At 46.2% G+C, this 18,790-nt stretch overlaps 1 protein-coding gene across 1 annotated transcript in view; it reads right to left on the bottom strand.

Moving 5' to 3' along the window:
* The window catches only part of LOC140195733 (nuclease EXOG, mitochondrial-like), a 68,549-nt gene extending 50,008 nt beyond the window's left edge, over window positions 1–18,541 (bottom strand). Inside the window, exons 1-3 of the mRNA XM_072254437.1 lie at window positions 18,328–18,541; window positions 12,288–12,437; window positions 10,557–10,696 (exon numbers count right to left, since the gene is read on the bottom strand). Coding sequence (XP_072110538.1) covers window positions 10,557–10,696; window positions 12,288–12,437; window positions 18,328–18,541 — 504 coding nt within the window. The remainder of the gene's footprint in view (window positions 1–10,556; window positions 10,697–12,287; window positions 12,438–18,327) is intronic.
* Window positions 18,542–18,790: the final 249 nt, after the last annotated feature.

The raw sequence follows: 18,790 nt of genomic DNA, 5'->3' as shown, positions 1-18,790 counted from the left end.
TTACCTGGGATGATTTGGTAGGTTATTTTTTGGGTCTGCGAACGCTCACAAATTTTTCCCATATAAATAAATGGTAATTGCTTCTTCACTTTACGACATTCCGGCTTACGAACCATTTCATAGGAACGCTGTACCTTCAGATGGCGGGGAAAACCTATACTCTAAGTGTGGTCTCACCAGAGATTTGTAGAGTTGCAACATGACCTCTCTACTCTTGAACTCAATCCCCCTGTTAATGAAGCCTAGCATCCCACAGGCCTTCTTAACTATCCTTCAACCTGTGCAGCAACCATGAGGGATGTATGGATTTGAACCCAAGGTCCTTCTGTTCATCCACACTCTTAAGTAACCGAGATTAACAGAGATTAACTCTGTACTCAGCCTTCTGGTTTTCCTTCCAAAATGCATCACCTCACACTTATCCAGATTGAACTCCATCTGCCACTTTTCTGCCCAACTCTGCATCCTGTCTATATCCTCTTGTAACCTTTGACAACCGACAGCTCCATCCACAACCCCTCCAATCTTCATGTCATCCACAAACTTACTCACCCATCCTTCTGCCTCTTCATCCAGTCATTTATAAAGATCACAAAGAGCAGGGGTCCACTCCACTAGTCACCGACCTCCAAGCAGAATACTTTCCTTCCACTACTACCCTCTGCTTTCTTCCTGCAAACCAATTTTTTATCCAAACAGCTAAAGTTCCACTGATCCCATGCCTCATGACTTTCTGGTTGAGTTTCTCATGGGGGATCTTGTCAAATGCCTTGCTAAAATCCATGTAGACCACATCTACTGCCTTACCCTCATCAATTTCTTTTGTTACCTCTTCAAAAAACTCAATTAGGTTCGTGAGGCACGACCTTCCCTTCACAAAGCTATGTTGACTATCCTTGAGTAGACTGTACTTCTCCAAATGTTCGTAGATCCTATCCTTAAGAATCCTTTCCAATAGTTTGCAGACCACTGATGTAAGACTCACCGGTCTATAGTTTCCAGGATTCTCCCTATTACCTTTTTTAAACAAAGGAACTACATTTGCCATTCTCCAATCCTCCAGCACCTCCCCTGCAGTCAAAGAGGATTCAAAGATCATAGCTACTGCTCCAGCGATCTCTTCTCTCACTTCCCACAGCAACCTGGGGGTATATCACGTCCGGCCCTGGGGACTTATCAATCTTGACGTTTTTAAGAAGATCCAACACTTCTTCCTTAATCTCCACATTGTCCAGCACACAGGCCTGTTCTATTTCGACCTCATCCTGATCAAGGTCCTTTTCTCTTGTGAATACTGAAGCAAAGTATTCATTTAGGACCTCCCCAACCTCCTCCGCCTCCAGGCACATGTTGCCTTCTTTATCCTTTAGTGGCCCCACCTTCATTCTTGTCATCCTTCTGTTCTTCACATACGCATAGAACGCCTTGGGCTTCTCCTTAATCCTACATGCCAAGGCCTTCTCATGCCCCCTTCGAGCTCTCCTAAGTCCTTTCTTAAGCTCCTTCCTGGCTACCCTATAATTCTCATGAGACCCTCCTGCACAGCCTCAGAATCATAGGGTTTCCCCTTAGAATAGAGGTGAGGAGGAATCTCTTTAGTCAGAGGGTGGTGAATATGTGGAATTCATTACCAAAGATGGCTGTGGAGGCCAAATCATTGGTTATATTTAAAGCAGAGGTCGATATATTCTCTATTAGTAAGGACATCAAAGATTACGGGAAGAAAGCCGAAGAATAGAAGGTTGAAGAGGGAAAATAAATCAGCCATGATTGATGGGCAGAATGCCTATTTCTGGTTTTTTGGGTCTTTATCCAAGGGTATAGGAAACCAAAAAAGCAAACGGGGGGAGCAGAGGTATAGGGTGAGAGGGGAAAGGTTTAAAGGGGTCTCGGGGCAACTTCTTCATACAGAGTGGTGAGCATCTGGGATGAGTAAGCGGTTGAGCAGATACAATAGCATCATTTGACAAGAACTTCAATAGATACTTGGAGGAGAGCAGCTGGAGGGAAATGAGCAGAAATTAGTCAGCATGGACTCATTGAGTTGAAGAGCTTGTATCGTACTTTATTGCTCTATGACTACATGAGGGATTAGCCTGAAACACAGGGAACCAATACAGCAATATTAAACCCATGCACACATGTCCTATCTCTCAAAGTGCCCGGTTTCAATGAGACACACTTTAGGCAGTCAAACTACTGAGTGTGTTGGAATGGTAGAATCACCTGTGCTTAACTGTACAACACTGCCATCTTCTGGCTATTAAGTGGAGCAACATCTCACAATCTCAGTCCATGATAAAGGCATAGAAGTACCTGGCATAAACAAATTATATCTCAAAGCACATTACAGCCAATTAATAATTTTTTTCATAAGTAGTCCTTCAAATAATATAACAAATGTAAATTTTAACACCAGTGCTGATTGAATTATTTTTAAGTCAATGGGGTAGGTAAGTACTGACGACTACAAGGATAACATTTTAAACTTGTGGTCCATAAAAGCCAAGTGGAATTGTGAGTTGTGCGGAGGCAGCAAAGAGGCTTCAGACATTTAGACAATTTGAGTGAGTGAGCAGCAAGTACACAACCCTGTCATGGGCGGTCCCCAGCCCGACTGCGAAAGGAGGAGGGTTGGGCTTGGGTCTAGCAACCCCATCCCATTAAAAACCCAGAGCTACAGAAATGCCAACGGAAGCTCCAAAGAGCTCATCCCTGGGAGAAGAAGGATCTCCAACGATGGGCTACACTGGGGGCAACTAAAAAGACTGGCCCAGCATAGAGGGCAGTGATGACCTGCTGTCGGCAGCCTATGCCACAGTAGGGGTGATGGGCTTGCGAAGTGAGGGAAGTAGATACAGTACAATGGGAATAAATTATAACCTTTTGGTAGGAGAAACAGAAAGGCAGAAAACGATGTACAAAGTGATCAGGTTGGCAGGGGGAGTCCTCAAACACCTGTCCCTCAAAGCCAATACGCGGACAGAGTAGCAGTTAAGGTAACATACGGTGTATTGGTTTCTACTGCAAGAAGTTTTGAACACAGCCACAAGGATTTTAGTTCTACTAAAAGTTGTGTGCAGTATTTGGCAAGCACTGCAAGCAATTTTTAGAAACATAGAAAACTTACAGCACAATACAGGCCCTTCGGCCCTCAAAGTTGTGCCGAACATGTCCCTACCTTAGAAATTACTAGGCTTACCCATAGCCTTCTATTTTTCTAAGCTCCATGTACCGATCTAAAAGTCTCTTAAAAGACCCTATCATGTCCACCTCCACCACTGTTGCCAGCAGCCCATTCCACACACTCACCACTCTCTGAGTAAAAAACTTACCCCTGACATCTCCTCTGTACCTACTCCCCAGCACCTTAAACCTGTGTCCTCTTATGGCAACCATTTCAGCCCTGCGAAAAAGCCTCTGACTATCCACACGATCAATGCCTCTCATCATCTTATACATCTATATCAGGTCACCTCTCATTCTCTGCTGCTCCAAGGAGAAAAGACTAAGTTCACTCAACCTATTCTCATAAGGCATGCTGCCCAATCCAGGCAACATCCTTGTAAATCTCCTCTGCACTCTTACTATGGCTTCCACATCCTTCCTGTAGTGAGGCGACCAGAACTGAGCACAGTACTCCAAGTGGGGTCTGATCAGGGTCCTATATAGCTGCAACATTACCTCTCGGCTCCTAAATTTAATTCCACGATTAATGAAGGCCTATACACCGTAATCCTTCTTAACCACAGAGTCAACTGTGCAGCTGCTTTGAGCGTCCTATGGTCTCAGACCCCAAGATCCCTCTGATCCTCCACACTGCCAAGAGTCTTACCATTAAATACTATATTCTGCCATCATATTTGACCTATCAAAATGAACCACCTCACACTTACCTGGGTTGAACTCCATCTGCCACTTCTCAGCCCAGTTTTGCATCCTATCAATGTCCCGCTGTAACCTCTGACAGTCCTCCACACTATCCACAACACCCCCAACCTTTGTGTCACCAGCAAACTTACTAACCCATCCCCCCCACTTCCTCATCCAGGTCATTTATAAAAATCACAAAGAGTAAGGGTCCCGGAACAGATCCCTGAGGCACAGCACTGGTCACCGGCCTCCATGCAGAATATGACCCGTCCACAACCACTCTTTGCCTTCTGTGGGCAAGCCAGTTCTGGATCCACAAAGCAATGTCCCCTTGGATCTCATGCCTCCTTACTTTCTCAATAAGCTTTGCATGGGGTACCTTATCAAATGCCTTGCTGAAATCAATATACACTACACCCACTGCTCTTCCTTCATCAATGTGTTTAGTCACATCCTCAAAAAATTCAATCAGGCTTGTAAGGCAGAACCTGCCCTTGACAAAGCCATGCTGACTATTCCTAATCATATTATACTTCTCCAAATGTTCATAAATCCTGCCTCTCAGGATCTTCTCCATCAACTTACCAACCACTGAGGTAAGACTCACTGGTCTATAATTTCCTGGGCTATCTCCACTCCCTTTCTTGAATAAAGGAACAACATCCGCAACCCTCCAATCCTCCAGAACCTCTCCTATCCCCAATAATGATTCAAAGATCATTGCCAGAGGCTCAGCAACCTCCTCCTTCCCTACCCACAGTAGCCTGGGGTACATCTCGTCGGGTCTCGGCGACTTGTCCAACTTGATGCTTTCCAAAAGCTCCAGCACATCCTCTTTCTTAATATCTACATGCTCAAGCTTTTCAGTCTGCTGCAAGTCAACACTACAATCACCAAGATCCTTTTCCATAGTGAATACTGAAGTCAAGTATTCATTAAGTACCTCTGCTATTTCCTCTGGTTCCATACACACTTTCCCACTATCACACTTGATAGGTCCTATTCTTTCATGCCTTATCCTCCTGCTCTTCACATACTTGTAGAATGCCTTGGTTTTCTTTAATCCTGCCTGCCAAGGCCTTCTCATGGCCCCTTCTGGCTCTCCTAATTTCATTCTTAAGCTCCTTCCTGTTAGCCTTATAATCTTCTAGATCTCTAACATTACCCAGCTCTCTGAACCTCTTGTAAGCTTTTCTTTTCTTCTTGACTAGATTTATTACAGCCTTTGTACACCACGGTTCCCGTATCCTACCATAACTTCCCTATCTCATTGGAACATACCTATGCAAACTCCACACAAATATCTCCTGAACATTTGCCACATTTCTTCCGTACTTCTGAGAACATCTGTTCCCAATTTAAGCTGCCAATTTCCTGCCTGATAGCCTCATAATTCCCCTTACTCCAATTAAACGCTTTCCTAACTTGTCTGTTCCTATCTCTCTCCAATACTATTGTAAAGGAGATAGAATTATAATCACTATCTCCAAAAAGCTCTCCCTCTGAGAGACCTGACACCTGACCAGGTTCATTTCCCAATACCAGATCAAGTACAGTCTCTCCTCTTGTGGGCTTATCTGCATATTGTGTCAAGAAACCCTCCTGAACACACCTAACAAACTCCACCCCATCTAAACCCCTTCCTCTAGGGAGATGCCAATCGATATTTGGGAAATTAAAATCTCCCATCACGACAACTCCGTTATTATTACACCTTTCCAGGATCTGTTTCTCTATCTGCTCCTCGGTATCCCAGTTACTATTGGGCGGCCTATAAAAAACACCCAGTAAAGTTATTGACCCCTTCCTGTTCCTAACCTCCACCCACAGAGACTCCGTAGACAATCCCTCCATGATGTCCACCTTTTCTGCAGCTGTGACGCTATCTCTGATCAACAGTGCCACGCCCCCACCTCTTTTGCCTCCCTCCCTGTCCTTTCTGAAACATCTAAAACCCGGCACTTGAAGTAACCATTCCTGTCCCTGAGCCAACTAAGTCTCTGTAATGGCCACCACATCATAGCTCCAAGTACTGATCCACGCTCTAAGTTCATCCGCTTTGTTCACAATACTCCTTGCGTTAAGATAGACACATCTCAAGCCATCCGTCTGAGCGCATCCCTGCTCTATCACCTGCCTATCCTCCCTCACACACCATCTCCAAGCTTTCTCTATTTGTGAGTCAACCGCCTCTTCCCCAGTCTCTTCAGTTCGGTTCCCACCCCCCAACAATTCTAGTTTAAACTCCCCCCAGTAGCCTTAGCAAACCTCTCCGCCAGGATATTGGTCCCCCCGGGATTCAAGTGCAACCCGTCCTTTTTGTACAGGTCACACCTGCCCCAAAAGAGGTCCCAATGATCCAGAAATCTGAATCCTTGCCCCCGCTCCAATCCCTCAGCCACGCATTTATCCTCCACCTCATTCTATTCCTATACTCACTGTCACGAGGCACAGGCAGTAATCCCGAGATTACTACCTTTGCGGTCCTGCTTCTCAACTTCCTTCCTAACTCCCTGTAGTCTTTTTTCAGGACCTCTTCCCTTTTCCTACCTATGTCATTGGTACCAATATGTACCACGACCTCTGGCCGCTCTCCATCCCACTGCAGGATATCTTTGACGCGATCTGAAACATCCCGGACCCTGGCACCTGGGAGGCAAACCGCCATCTGAGTTTCCTTCCTGCGTCCACAGAATCGCCTGTCTGACCCCCTAACTACAGAGTCCCCTATCACTACTGCCATCCCCTTCCTTTCCCTACCTTTCTGAGCCACAGGGCCAGACTTTGTGCCATAGGCACAGCCACTGTTGCTTCCCCCAGGTCAACTGTCCCCACAACAGTACTCAAACAGGAGTACTTATTGTCAAGGGGTACAGCCGCAGGGGTACTCTCTAGTACCTGACCCTTCCCCTTCCCCCTCCTGTTACCCACTTGTCTGTCTCCTGTGGCCCCGGTGTGACCACCTGCCTATAACTCCTTGCTATCACCTCCTCGCTCTCCCTGATCAAACAAAGGTCATCGAGCTGCAACTCCAGTTCCCTAACGTGGTCCCTTAGGAGCTGCAGCTCGACACACCGGGTGCAGATATGGCCGTCCAGGAGGCTGGGAGACTCCAGGACCTCCCACATCTGACACCGAGCGCAGGAAACCGGCCTCACACACATACTACTTCCTTTCTGCAATTAACACAGGTAAACCTACCTCGCCTCGTAATCGCCTAAACCGGTGGAGCCAAAGCCCTATCACTCTGCCACCTCTCACTCCGTGGCCCGCTGGATATGGCAGTCTTCTTTTTAAACTTTTTCTGCTCTACTGGCTGACGTCATGCGCCTGCGCCTCCTTACTCATGAAAGGAGATTTCTGCCATAGAGAAAAGTTCGCAGCAAAAATTCAGGATGGTTGCAAGAGGAGAGATTTGGTTGATGGCGACTGAATTCATTAGCTTATAAGATTTAGGGATGTCATTGAAATGCACAAAATTCTTACAGGGTTCAGCAGATGGGATGCAAGATGGATGTGTTCTTTGGCTGGAGGAGGCGCCGGAAACGGGCATCACAGTCTAGAGGGGCAAAGTACCTAGGACAGAAATGCCCTTGCAGAGAGTGGGAAGCCTGCGGAATGCTCACCACATATGCTGTGAAGACCAGATCATAGAACACGCAGCTCAAAATAGGCCCTTCGGCTCACTATGTCTGTGCCAAAGATGATGCCAATTTAAAACTAACCTCATCAGCTATATAGCCCCATTCCCATATTACTGAAAACATTTTAGAAGGGGCAGATAACTCAGCACAAAATGTTTGTGGAACATAGGGTGAGGTAGTAAGCTGTAAGCTTTGGAACCCTTTTTGTTTACCAGTGGGAGGTGCTACGACAGTTTAACATCTGGTTTAAAAGGCAGCACCTCTGGCAGTTATTCACATATCTTGTGTGCCTCTCTTCCATAACTTTGGGACTAAATCCATTACAATACACAGTTTTGGGAATGCTGGCTATACAGCTTAATGGTAAATCGGCTTATTATTATTACATATACTGAGGTATAGTGAAAACTTCTTATTTTGTATGTCATCCATATAGATTAATCCATCAGATCAGTACATTAGAGGTAGTACCAGGGAAAACAATAACAATGCAGAATACAGTGTTACGGTAATGGAGAAAGTGCAGTGCAGGCAAAGGTCATGGTGAGGTAGAGTGCGAGGTCAAGAGTCCATCTTAACGTACAATGGGGCTGTTCAACAGTCTTGTTACAGTGGAACAGAAGCTGTCCTTGAGCTGGGTGATACGTGCTTTCAGGCATAGAGACTACCCACTGAGTACAGGACCCGGGATCATTTCCCTCATCCATCGTTGTTCAAACAAGTCCTTGTACCCTGCTTCCTCTAGATCACATCCATTCACAGTGACAGACCACAACATTCTCATACAAGGTAAGTCAAAAGCTGTCTTTCTCCTCTAGTTGTTCCTCATCTCCAAGCTTTGTTGTCACTTTTTTTTCCTGTGGGCACGTGGCCAACTGGTTAAGGTATTGGACTAGCTACCTGAAGGTCGTGAGTTTGAGCCCCAGCCGAGGGAACGTATTGTGTCCCTGAGCAAAACACTTAAACACACATTGCTCTGCGACGACACTGGTGCCAAGCTGTATGGGTCCTAATGCCCTTCCCTTGGACAACATTGGTGTCGTGGAGAGGGGAGACTTGCAGCATGGGCAACTGCTGGTCTTCCATACAATCTTGCCCAGGCCTGCGCCCTGGAGAGTGAAGACTTTCCAGGCTCAGATCCATGGTCTCGCAAGACTAACAGATTCTTTATTTATTTATCTATCTATCTATGTAACTTTTTTCTAGTACACATCATCATTAGGCACAGACACAAACATCAGAAGATCTGCAGATGCTGGAAATAGTCTTCTACCCTCTATCAGATTCCCCCTCCTCAGCCCTTTATCTCTTTCACTAATCAACCTCCCAGCTCTTTACTTCACCCCCTGCCCATCTCCCACTCCCGGTTTCACCTATCACCTACCACTTGTACTTCTTCCTCCCCTCCCACCTTCTTACTGTGACTTCTCATTTTGTTTTTCCAGTCCTAATGAAGGGTCTCGGCCCAAAACATTGTTTATCCCTATCCATAGATGCTGCCTGGCTTGCTGAGTTCCTCCAGCATTTTGCATGTGCTATATTAAGGTACAGTCGGCTTTCAAGTTACACTGGCTTCAAATTGAGGCTACGTATTCCCTGGGTGGGAGACATCCTAAAAACCCTTAGCAAACATCTGCACACAAAAATGAGAGTGGCTATAAGTGACTTCTCGCTGTGGTTTAGTGAAATCTGCCGCTAAACCAGACCTTTCTCGACTTTACAATGCCACTTTTCTCACATGCACAGAAAACATGGGCAAGAGTAGGCTACCAAACATCTCAACCCTGCCTCTCCATTCAAGCTATCAGGACCAATATATGCTGGCCTCAGCTTCTCACAAGCCTCAATTCCTCAATCTCTCAAATACTGAACTGTAACATCTTAAATATTTCTAATGATTTGGCCTTTGTGACCCCTGAGGTCAGAGAATTCCAGAGGTTCACTACCATTGGATGAAATTTTTAGACGTGTATAAAATTATGATAGGTGTAGATAAGGTGCATGGCCAGTCTCTTCCCCAGGGTAAGGGAGTCTAAAACTAGAGGGTGAGAGGGGAAAGGTTTAAAGGGTCCCAAAGGGAAACTTGTTCACTAGAGAGGATGGCGGATATATGGAATGAATTATCACAGGAAACTGTAGAGGCAGTTACAATAACAATATTTAAAAGGCATTTAGATAGATAAGGTTTTGAGGGATAAGGTTCGTAGGCAGGCAAATAAGACTAGCTCAGGTTGCCATCTTGGTTCACATGGATGATTTAAGTCAAAAGTCTAAGAAAAGTTTTTATGTTACCCTACACTACCTTAAGATTCCTGGTTCAGACACAAGAACTCCCAAGTCCCTTTGCATTTCTGATTTCTGAATTTTCTCCCCATTTAGAAAATAGTCTATGCCTTTATTCCTTCTAGCAAGGATCATACACTTCCCTACACTGTATTCTATCTGACACTTCTTTGCTCATTTTCCCAACCTGTCCAAGATTCCATACTTCCACAACACTGCCTGCTCTTCCACTTATCTTCATATTGCCTGAAAACTTGGCCACAAAGCCATTAATTCTGTCATCCAGATCATTTAGCATATAACGTGAAAAGCAGCAGACCCAACACAGTCCCTATGGAACACCACTAGTCACCAGCAGCCAACTAGGACCCCACCCCCCTTTAATGTCAGTTACTATCTACCTTATCTGTGCCTCTCATAGTTTTAAACATTTTTGTAAGATCGCCCCTCATTCTCCTACATTTCAAAGTGATTATCTTGACCAGAGCCACTTTATGTCTGATGATGTGGAACCTAAGGCTTTTGCAGTACAAGTTTCCATGCAGTACAAGTCTATCACCACAGTTGTAAATGACTGGCCCTTCGTTTTTTTTAAACTACATCCTCTTGTATGAGACTTTTGTGTTAGTGAAGATACTCCAACAGCTACCCTGTCAGGACCTCCTTTGGATAAGTTTACTCGTCATTCTTCTAAACTTCAAGGAAGACACATGCACGTGCACACACACATAAAACAGTATGCAGATTGCTCCGTACCAGTGAGTACTTGTTGTCTCCTGCTGGAACCATGTGTCCACGGCTCCAGCCGCTGTTGAAATAGTCCTGATTGGTGGCGCTGAAACAGGGTGACACAGTAGGGTCCGGTTTAAACTTGCAGTGTTTCCGATCAGCTGTTCCTGTTCAAAACCACAGTTCAATATCAATATATTTCCATGGTGAATTCTGGTCTTTCAGCTTATTCAGGCTAATGATTCCATCCGTTACTAGAAAGGAAACTAAGCATTCATTTGTTGAACAATCATTCGGTTTCTCTTCTCCACAGATGCTGCCTGACCTGCTGAGTTCCTCCAGCACTCTGTGTGCGATACACTGGATTTCCAGCAACTGCAGAATCTCTTGTGCTTACGATTATTGAACATGCTACTTACCCTAATGCTGGAATTCTTCAAAAAGAAAGGGGAGGATTTTTGATGACCAGACACACAGAATCTGGGTAATTTAAAAATGCTTCTTCTCTCTCTCTTTTTTTCAAAACACAAGTAGTCGGAATGAGAGGATGGCAAATACAGACACAACAGCAACCTTTCAAAAAGAGTAGTATTCAAAGAAGAAAATTCCTCCCAGAAATGAGCAGAGGACTGATTGGACTGCTCTTTGAAAGAGCCAGCATATAAACTCAACAGACAAAACAGTTGCAGGAGAGGTTCTGTGGTTTAACAAGAGTGTTAATCTAGAGCCTTTCTCTGGACACCTGCAGTGAGGAGTTCCCATAGGTCCTCTCTCTCTCTCCTCTTTTAACTATTTGCAAACTTGATCAGACCCCTTGGGGTTTTGTCCTAACCTTGGGACAAGTCAAATCAGGGTAGGACTTTGACAGTGAATGGTAGGGTCCTGGGGAGTACTTAGAACAGAGGGACTTGGGGGTACAAGAATATTGTTCCTTTGCAGCAACAATCATAGGTAGACAAGGTGGTGAAGAAGGCATTTGGCTCACTGGCCTTCATCAGTCAGGGCACTGAGCATAGGAGTTGGGGAAGTTATGTTATATTCACATACCCACCAATAGAGAGCAAATAAATCCATGAACGGGTAGTCTTTGGCAGTGGTCCCCAACCTCCAGGCTGCGGACCAATACCGGGCTGCAAAGCGTGCAGGGGTGCAGCGGTAGCCGGGACGCACCCAGCACATCTTTAAGAAAAAAGCCAAAATAAACAGGCTAATTAATTAGGCGCCGCCCGGCACGAAAATGTCAGCGCAGATGATCTGGTATCGGTCCGAGGCCCAGAGGCTGATGACCACTGGTCTTTGGGGTACTGCAAGTCTGTGTCATTATTTATTGATGCTTTGCTGCACGCTTGAGTGCTCAGTGGGGGGTGCTGATGCTTTTTTGCTGGTGGGGGAGGGGGATGGGCATTGCTTTGCTGCTGCTTATGCGTAGGAGGGGGAAACTGGGGGGAGGGGCTTTGGAGTTCTAATATTTAACAGTCATTCATTCTTTAGAGCACCTCTGTTTTCGTGGATGTTTGCAAAGAAAAAGAATTTCAGGATGTATATTCTATACATTTCTCTGACATTAAATGTACCTATTGAATGCTTCTGTCTTTTATAGATCATTGAGGTCAATCTACATACCCATTCCTTTAAGTTTATAACACCCATAAGGATGGATTATGGCAATTGGTGAGAAATCATCACAGGTGCAGGGCAAGGGTCAGCTCAATGCTAGATCCTTGAAGGCCTCAGTTTCACTTAACCAGTTTAATGTACCTTGCACTTTTTCTTTTGTGATGTGCTCGAGAACCCATCTGGGTGTCCTCTTGGCTTGATCATACGAGGAGATGTGATTGGTGCAATAACGGACGTCTGAACCAAGCAGTGGCAGGCCAAACTTTTCCAGCAGGTTGTCCTCCAAGAGCTCTACAGAGAAAAATCAAAGTCGAGGTCATTGTCATATGGGGAAGTCCATGTATGCACAGGGCCACTGGAAAACTTACTTGCAGCAACAGCAAACACAATATCATGTAGAATCATTCACAAGAAAAAAAAACACAAGTGACTTGCTTTCCATAGCTGCCTGTGGCAACAAATTCCACAGATTTACCACTTCCTGGCTGAATAAATTCCTCCTCATCTCCATGTTCTAAATGGACATCCCTCTAATCTGAGGCTGTGTCCTCCGGTCTTAGACTCACTCACCATAGAAAACATATTCTCTGCATACACTCCATCGAGGCCTTTCAATTTTCAATAGGTTTCAATGAGACTTCCACCCCCCCCCACCACCTCCAACTCGCATTCTTCTGAATTCCAATGAGTACAGGCCCAAAGCCATCAATTGGTCCTCATATGGTAACCCTTTCATTCCCCGAATGAAGCCCTCTAAACCCGCTCCAAGACTCAGCACATCCTTTCTTAGACAAGGGGTCCAATCTGCTGACAATACTCCAAGTGAGGCCTTACCAGTACCTCATAAAGCTTCAACATTACATTCTTGCTTTTATATTCTAGTTCTCACAAAACAAATGCTAACAGCACAGTTGCCCTCCTCACCACAGACTCAACCAGCAAATTAACCTTTAGGGAATCCTGCATGAGAACTCCCAAGTCCCTTGCATTATAGATTTTTGATTTTTTTTCCCCCATTTAGAAAATAGTCAACCCTTTCATTTCTCCTACCAAAGTGCATGAACATACACTTCCTGACAGTGTATTCCATCTGCCACTTCTTTACCCATTCTCCTAATCCCCAAGTCCTTCTGTAGCCTCTCTACTTCCTCAAAACTACCTACCCCTCCATCTATCTTTGTATTGTCCAGAAACTTGGCCACAAAGCCTTCAATTCATAGAACATAGAATAGTACAGCACATTACAGGCCCTTCGGCCCACAATGTTGTGCCAACCCTCAAACCCTGCCTCCCATATAACCTCCCAGCTTAAATTCCTCCATATACCTGTCTAGTAGTCTCTTAAATTTCACTAGTGTATCTGCCTCCACCACTGACTCAGGCAGTGCATTCCACGCACTAACCACTCTCTGAGTAAAAAACCTCCCTCTAATATCCCCCTTGAACTTCCCACCCTTTATCTTAAAGCCATGTCCTCTTGTACTGAGCAGTGGTGCACTGGGGAAGAGGCAATGACTGTCCACTCTATCTATTCCTCTTAATATCCTGTATACCTCTATCACGTCTCCTCTCATCTTCCTTCTCTCCAAAGAGTAAAGCCCTAGCTTCCTTAATCTCTGATCATAATGCATACTCTCTAAACCAGACAGCATCCTGGTAAATCTCCTCTGTACCCTTTCCAATGCTTCCACATCCTTCCTTTAGTGAGGCGACCAGAACTGGACACAGTACTCCAAGTGTGGCCTAACCAGTTTTATAGAGCTGCATCATTACCTCATGACTCTTAAACTCTATCCCTTGACTTATGAAAGCTAACACTTCATAAGCTTTCTTAACTACCCTATCCACCTGTGAGGCAACTTTCAGGGATCTGTGGACATGTACCCCCAGATTCCTCTGCTCCTCCACACTACCAATTATACTGCCATTTACTTTGTACTCTGCCGTGGAGTTTGTCCTTCCAAAGTGTACCACCTCACACTTCTCCGGGTTGAACTCCATCTGCCACTTCTCAGCCCACTTCTGCATCCTATCAATGTCTCTCTGCAATCTTTGACAATCCTCTACACTATCCACAACACCACCAACCTTTGTGTCATCTGCAAACTTGCCAACCCACCCTTCTACCCCCATATCCAGGTCATTAATAAAAATCACGAAAAGTAGAGGTCCCAGAACTGATCCTTGTGGGGCACCACTAGTCAGAACCCTCCAATCTGAATGTACTCCCTCCACCACCACCCTCTGCCTTCTGCAGGCAAGCCAATTCTGAATCCACCTGGCCAAACTTCCCTGGATCCCATGCCTTCTGACTTTCTGAATAAGTCTACCATGTGGAACCTTGTCAAATGCCTTACTAAAACCCATATAGATCACATCTGCACTACGCTCATCTATATGCCTGGTCACCTCCTCAAAGAACTCAATCAGGCTTGTTAGACATGATCTGCCCTTCACAAAGCCATGCTGACTGTCCCTGATCAGACCATGATTCTCTAAATCCCCATGATCTTATCTCTGAGAATCTTTTCCAACAGCTTTCTCACCACAGACTTAAGGCTCACTGGTCTATAATTACCCGGACTATCCCTACTACCTTTTTTCAACAAGGGGACAACATTCACCTCCCTCCAATCCTCCGGTACCATTCCCGTGGACAACGAGGACATATAGATGCTAGCCAGAGGCTCAGCAATCTCTTCCCTTGCCTCGTGGAGCAGCCTGGGGAATATCCTGTCAGGCCCGGGGACTTATCCGTCCTAATGTATTTTAACAACTCCAACACCTCCTCTCCCTTAATATCAACATGCTCCAGAACATCAACCTCACTCATATTGTCCTCACCGTCATCAAGTTCCCTCTCATTGCTGAATACCAAAGAGAAGTATTCACTGAGGACCTCGCTCACTTCCACAGCCTCCAGGCACATCTTCCCACCTTTATCTCTAATCGGTCCTACCTTCACTCCTGTCATTCTTTTGTTCTTCACATAATTGAAGAATGCCTTGGTGTTTTCCTTTACCCTACTCGCCAAGGCCTTCTCATGCCCCCTTCTCGTTCTTCTCAGCCCCTTCTTAAGCTCCTTTCTTGCTTCCCTATATTCCTTAATACATCTGATCCTTGCTTCCTAATCCTCATGTATGCTGCCTTCTTCCACCTGACTAGATTTTCCACCTCACTTGTCACCCATGGTTCCTTCACCCTATCATTCTTTATCTTCCTCACCGGGACAAATTTATCCCTAACATCCTGCAAGAGATCCCTAAACATTGACCACATGTCCATAGTACATTTCCCTGCAAAAACAGCATCCCAGTTCACACTCGCAAGTTCTAGCCTTATAGCCTCATAATTTGCCCTTCCCCAATTAAAAATTTTCCTGTCCTCTCTAATTCTATCCTTTTCCATGATAATGCTAAAGGCCAGGGAGCGGTGGTCACTGTCCCCCAGATGCTCACCCACTGAGAGATCTGTGACCTGACCCAGTTCATTACCTAATACTAGATCTAGTATGGCATTCCCCCTAGTTGGCCTGTCAACATACTGTGACAGGAATCCGTCCTGGACACAATTAACAAACTCTGCCCCGTCTGAACCACTGGAACTAATCAGGTGCCAATCAATATTAGGGAAGTTGTTTTCCTGTTCTTGCCACTAAAGTGGATAACCTCACATTTATCCACATTAAATTGCATCTGCCATGAATTTGCCCACTCACCTAACCTATCCAAGTCACCCTGCATCCTCTTAGCATCCTCCTCACAGCTAACACTGCTGCCCAGCTTCATGTCATCCGCAGACTTGGAGATGCTGCATTTAATTCCCTCGTCTAAGTCATTAATATATATTGTAATCAACTGGGGTCCCAGCACTGAGCCTTGCGGTACCCCACTAGTCACTGTGATTGATAATGCAATTTGGTAAAAGTAACAATAGTACAGACTATATCTAAATGGGGAGAAGGTTCAAACATCAGAGGTGCAGAGGGACTTAGGAGTCCTCATGCAAGACTCCCAGAAGGTTAATTTACAGGTTGACTCTGTGGTAAAGAAGGCAAATGCAATGTTGGCATTTATTTCAAGGGGAATAGACTATAAAAGCAAGGAAATAATGCTGAGGCTTTATAAGACACTAGTCAGGCTGTACTTGGAGTATTGTCAAAGTTGCTGGTGAACGCAGCAGGCCAGGCAGCATCTCTAGGAAGAGGTACAGTCGACGTTTCAGGCTGAGACCCTTCATCAGGACGAAGGGTCTCGGCCTGAAACGTCGACTGTACCTCTTCCTAGAGATGTTGCCTGGCCTGCTGCATTCACCAGCAACTTTGATGTGTGTTGCTTGAATTTCCAGCATCTGCAGAATTCCTGTTGTTGGAGTATTGTCAACAGTTTTGGGCCCCATATCTCAGAAAGGATGTGTTGTCATTGGAGAGAGTCCAGAGGTTCATGAGCAGGATTCCGGGAATGAAGGGGTTAACATTTGAGGAGCATTTAGCAGCTTTGGACCTGTGCTCACTGGAATTTAGAAGAATGCAGATCTCATTGAAACCTACCCAATGTTGAAAGGATTGGATAAGGTGGATGTGGAGAGGATGTTTCCTCCGGTGGGGGTATCCAGAACTAGAGGGTACAGCCTCAAAATTGAGGGGTGACCCTTTAGAACAGAGGTAAAGAGGAATTTTTTTAGCCAGAGAGTAGTGAATCTGTGGAATGCTCTGCCACAGACAGCTGTGGAGGCCAAATCTGTGGCTATATTTAAGGTGGAAATTGATTTGTTTCCTGATCAGTCAGGGCATCAAAGGGTATGGCAAGAAGGCAGGTGTGTGGGGTTGAGCAGAATCTGGGATGAGCAGACTCAAAGGGCTGAATGGCCTAATTCTGCTCCTATAATACCTCCTTGTGCAACTAGATCCTCAGTTTCCTTATTTGCAAATGCCAGTCAGTTCAGATTGGCAACATCTCCTCCACAGTCACCATCGGCACAGGTGTGCCACGAGGCTGTACGCTTAGCCCCCTGCTCAATCTGTTTTATACTTCTGACTATATTCCAACGGATTTGACTGCTACTCTTGTTCGTTGGCAACCCTACCACCCCCACCCCCCACCCCGGTCGGCCGGTCTGCAAGAATATTATCAAATTGAAACCGGTCCGCGGTGCGAAAAAGGTTGGGGACCCCTGCTGTAATGCACTGAGATATTGTCGTTATATTAATTCATCACACTCATTAGTTTGATGAAGTTATGGTATAATTACAATAAAGTCACTTGGTGATTAATAATGCTGATATTGTGACTTTGCTTTGGCAATGTTGCTTCTTTCCTCTTCTTTGGCAGGGTCGTGTGGTCAAGGGTGGTGTCAGTCTATTTGAATTCTGCAGGAACCTGATGTGACTATCAAGAAGGACAATAGGCTGGGCCTGTTTGAGCTGGAGTTTAGAAGAATGAGGGAGGGATCTCATTGAAACCTATGAAATATTGAAAGGCTTGGATAGAGTGAATGTGGAGAGGATGTTTCCTATAGTACATAAGTCTAGGACCAGAGGGCAAAGCCTCAGGATAGAGGGATGTCCGTGTAGGTAGACGGTAGTGAATCTGTAGAATTCATTGTAATAGATGGATGTGGAGGCCAAGACATTGGCAAACATCCTACCTCTCCCAGAAATTCCAGGAGTCTCCCGCATATTGATAGTGGCTCCCTGATGCCCGCAAATTATACACAATGTCCCGAAATCAATTTTTTTGAAAGAGAGGGAGAATGAGAATGAATAATGACAGTGTTGCAAGCTGCACTGTTTGCAACAGTGACTTTTCTATTGCCCATGGTGGGTTAAGACTGTTAAATACATGTTGAGGTGAGTTTAACAGGCGTCATTCGTTCATTAACACCGCCCTCCCCCCCCCCCCGAACAGAATCGCCAAAATGGATCTGTAGGGCCAGGGGAAAAAAATTGGCGCGTACACGCATGCGCACTGGTGCCCGCGCAAGGCTTCATGGTCATTGTAGTCTTTCTTGGGGTACACCCGAAGTAGGCTACTCTCGTCCATTGGGAACCCTACCCCCCCCCCCCCCCGCCAGTCAGCCGGTCCGCAAGAATATTGTCAATATGAATCCGGTCCGCAGTACAAAAAACGGTGGGGACCCCTGCCTTACAGTCCCACCTCCCTCACACTCCGCCTCGCCTCACCTCCCTCAGCCTTCTCCTCGTCCTGTGGCCGGCGAGTCCAGTGCACAATTAGTGCGCAGCCGAAGGAGCCCAGGACCGACCCACACACAAAGCCGGCCCCGAAGGGTCGCCGAGATGGCGAGGGCGCGGATACCCCGGCGTTGGCATTACCGCCGCCGCTGCCGCTCCAATTCAGAGCTCGCAGCACCGACCGAAACGCGCCCCTCCGCGCCATTTCAGCCAAGACGTCCCTGCAGGCAGCCCCGTCGTGCTGGACCGCCCGCCCCCTCCACGCCCCCCCATCCGTCCGTCCGACCACCCCCTCCACGCCCCCCCATCCCTCCTCCCGCCCCCTCCACGCCCCCCCATCCGTCCGTCCGCCCGCCCCCTCCACGCCCCCCCATCCCTCCTCCCGCCCCCTCCACGCCCCCCCATCCGTCCGTCCGCCCGCCCCCTCCACGCCCCCCCATCCGTCCGTCCGCCC

The sequence above is a fragment of the Mobula birostris genome, chromosome 3 (genome assembly GCF_030028105.1).
Source record: "Mobula birostris isolate sMobBir1 chromosome 3, sMobBir1.hap1, whole genome shotgun sequence".
NCBI lineage: Eukaryota > Metazoa > Chordata > Chondrichthyes > Myliobatiformes > Myliobatidae > Mobula > Mobula birostris.
Note: the sequence above shows the minus strand (reverse complement) of the source record. Positions and strands in the feature narration are given on the sequence as shown.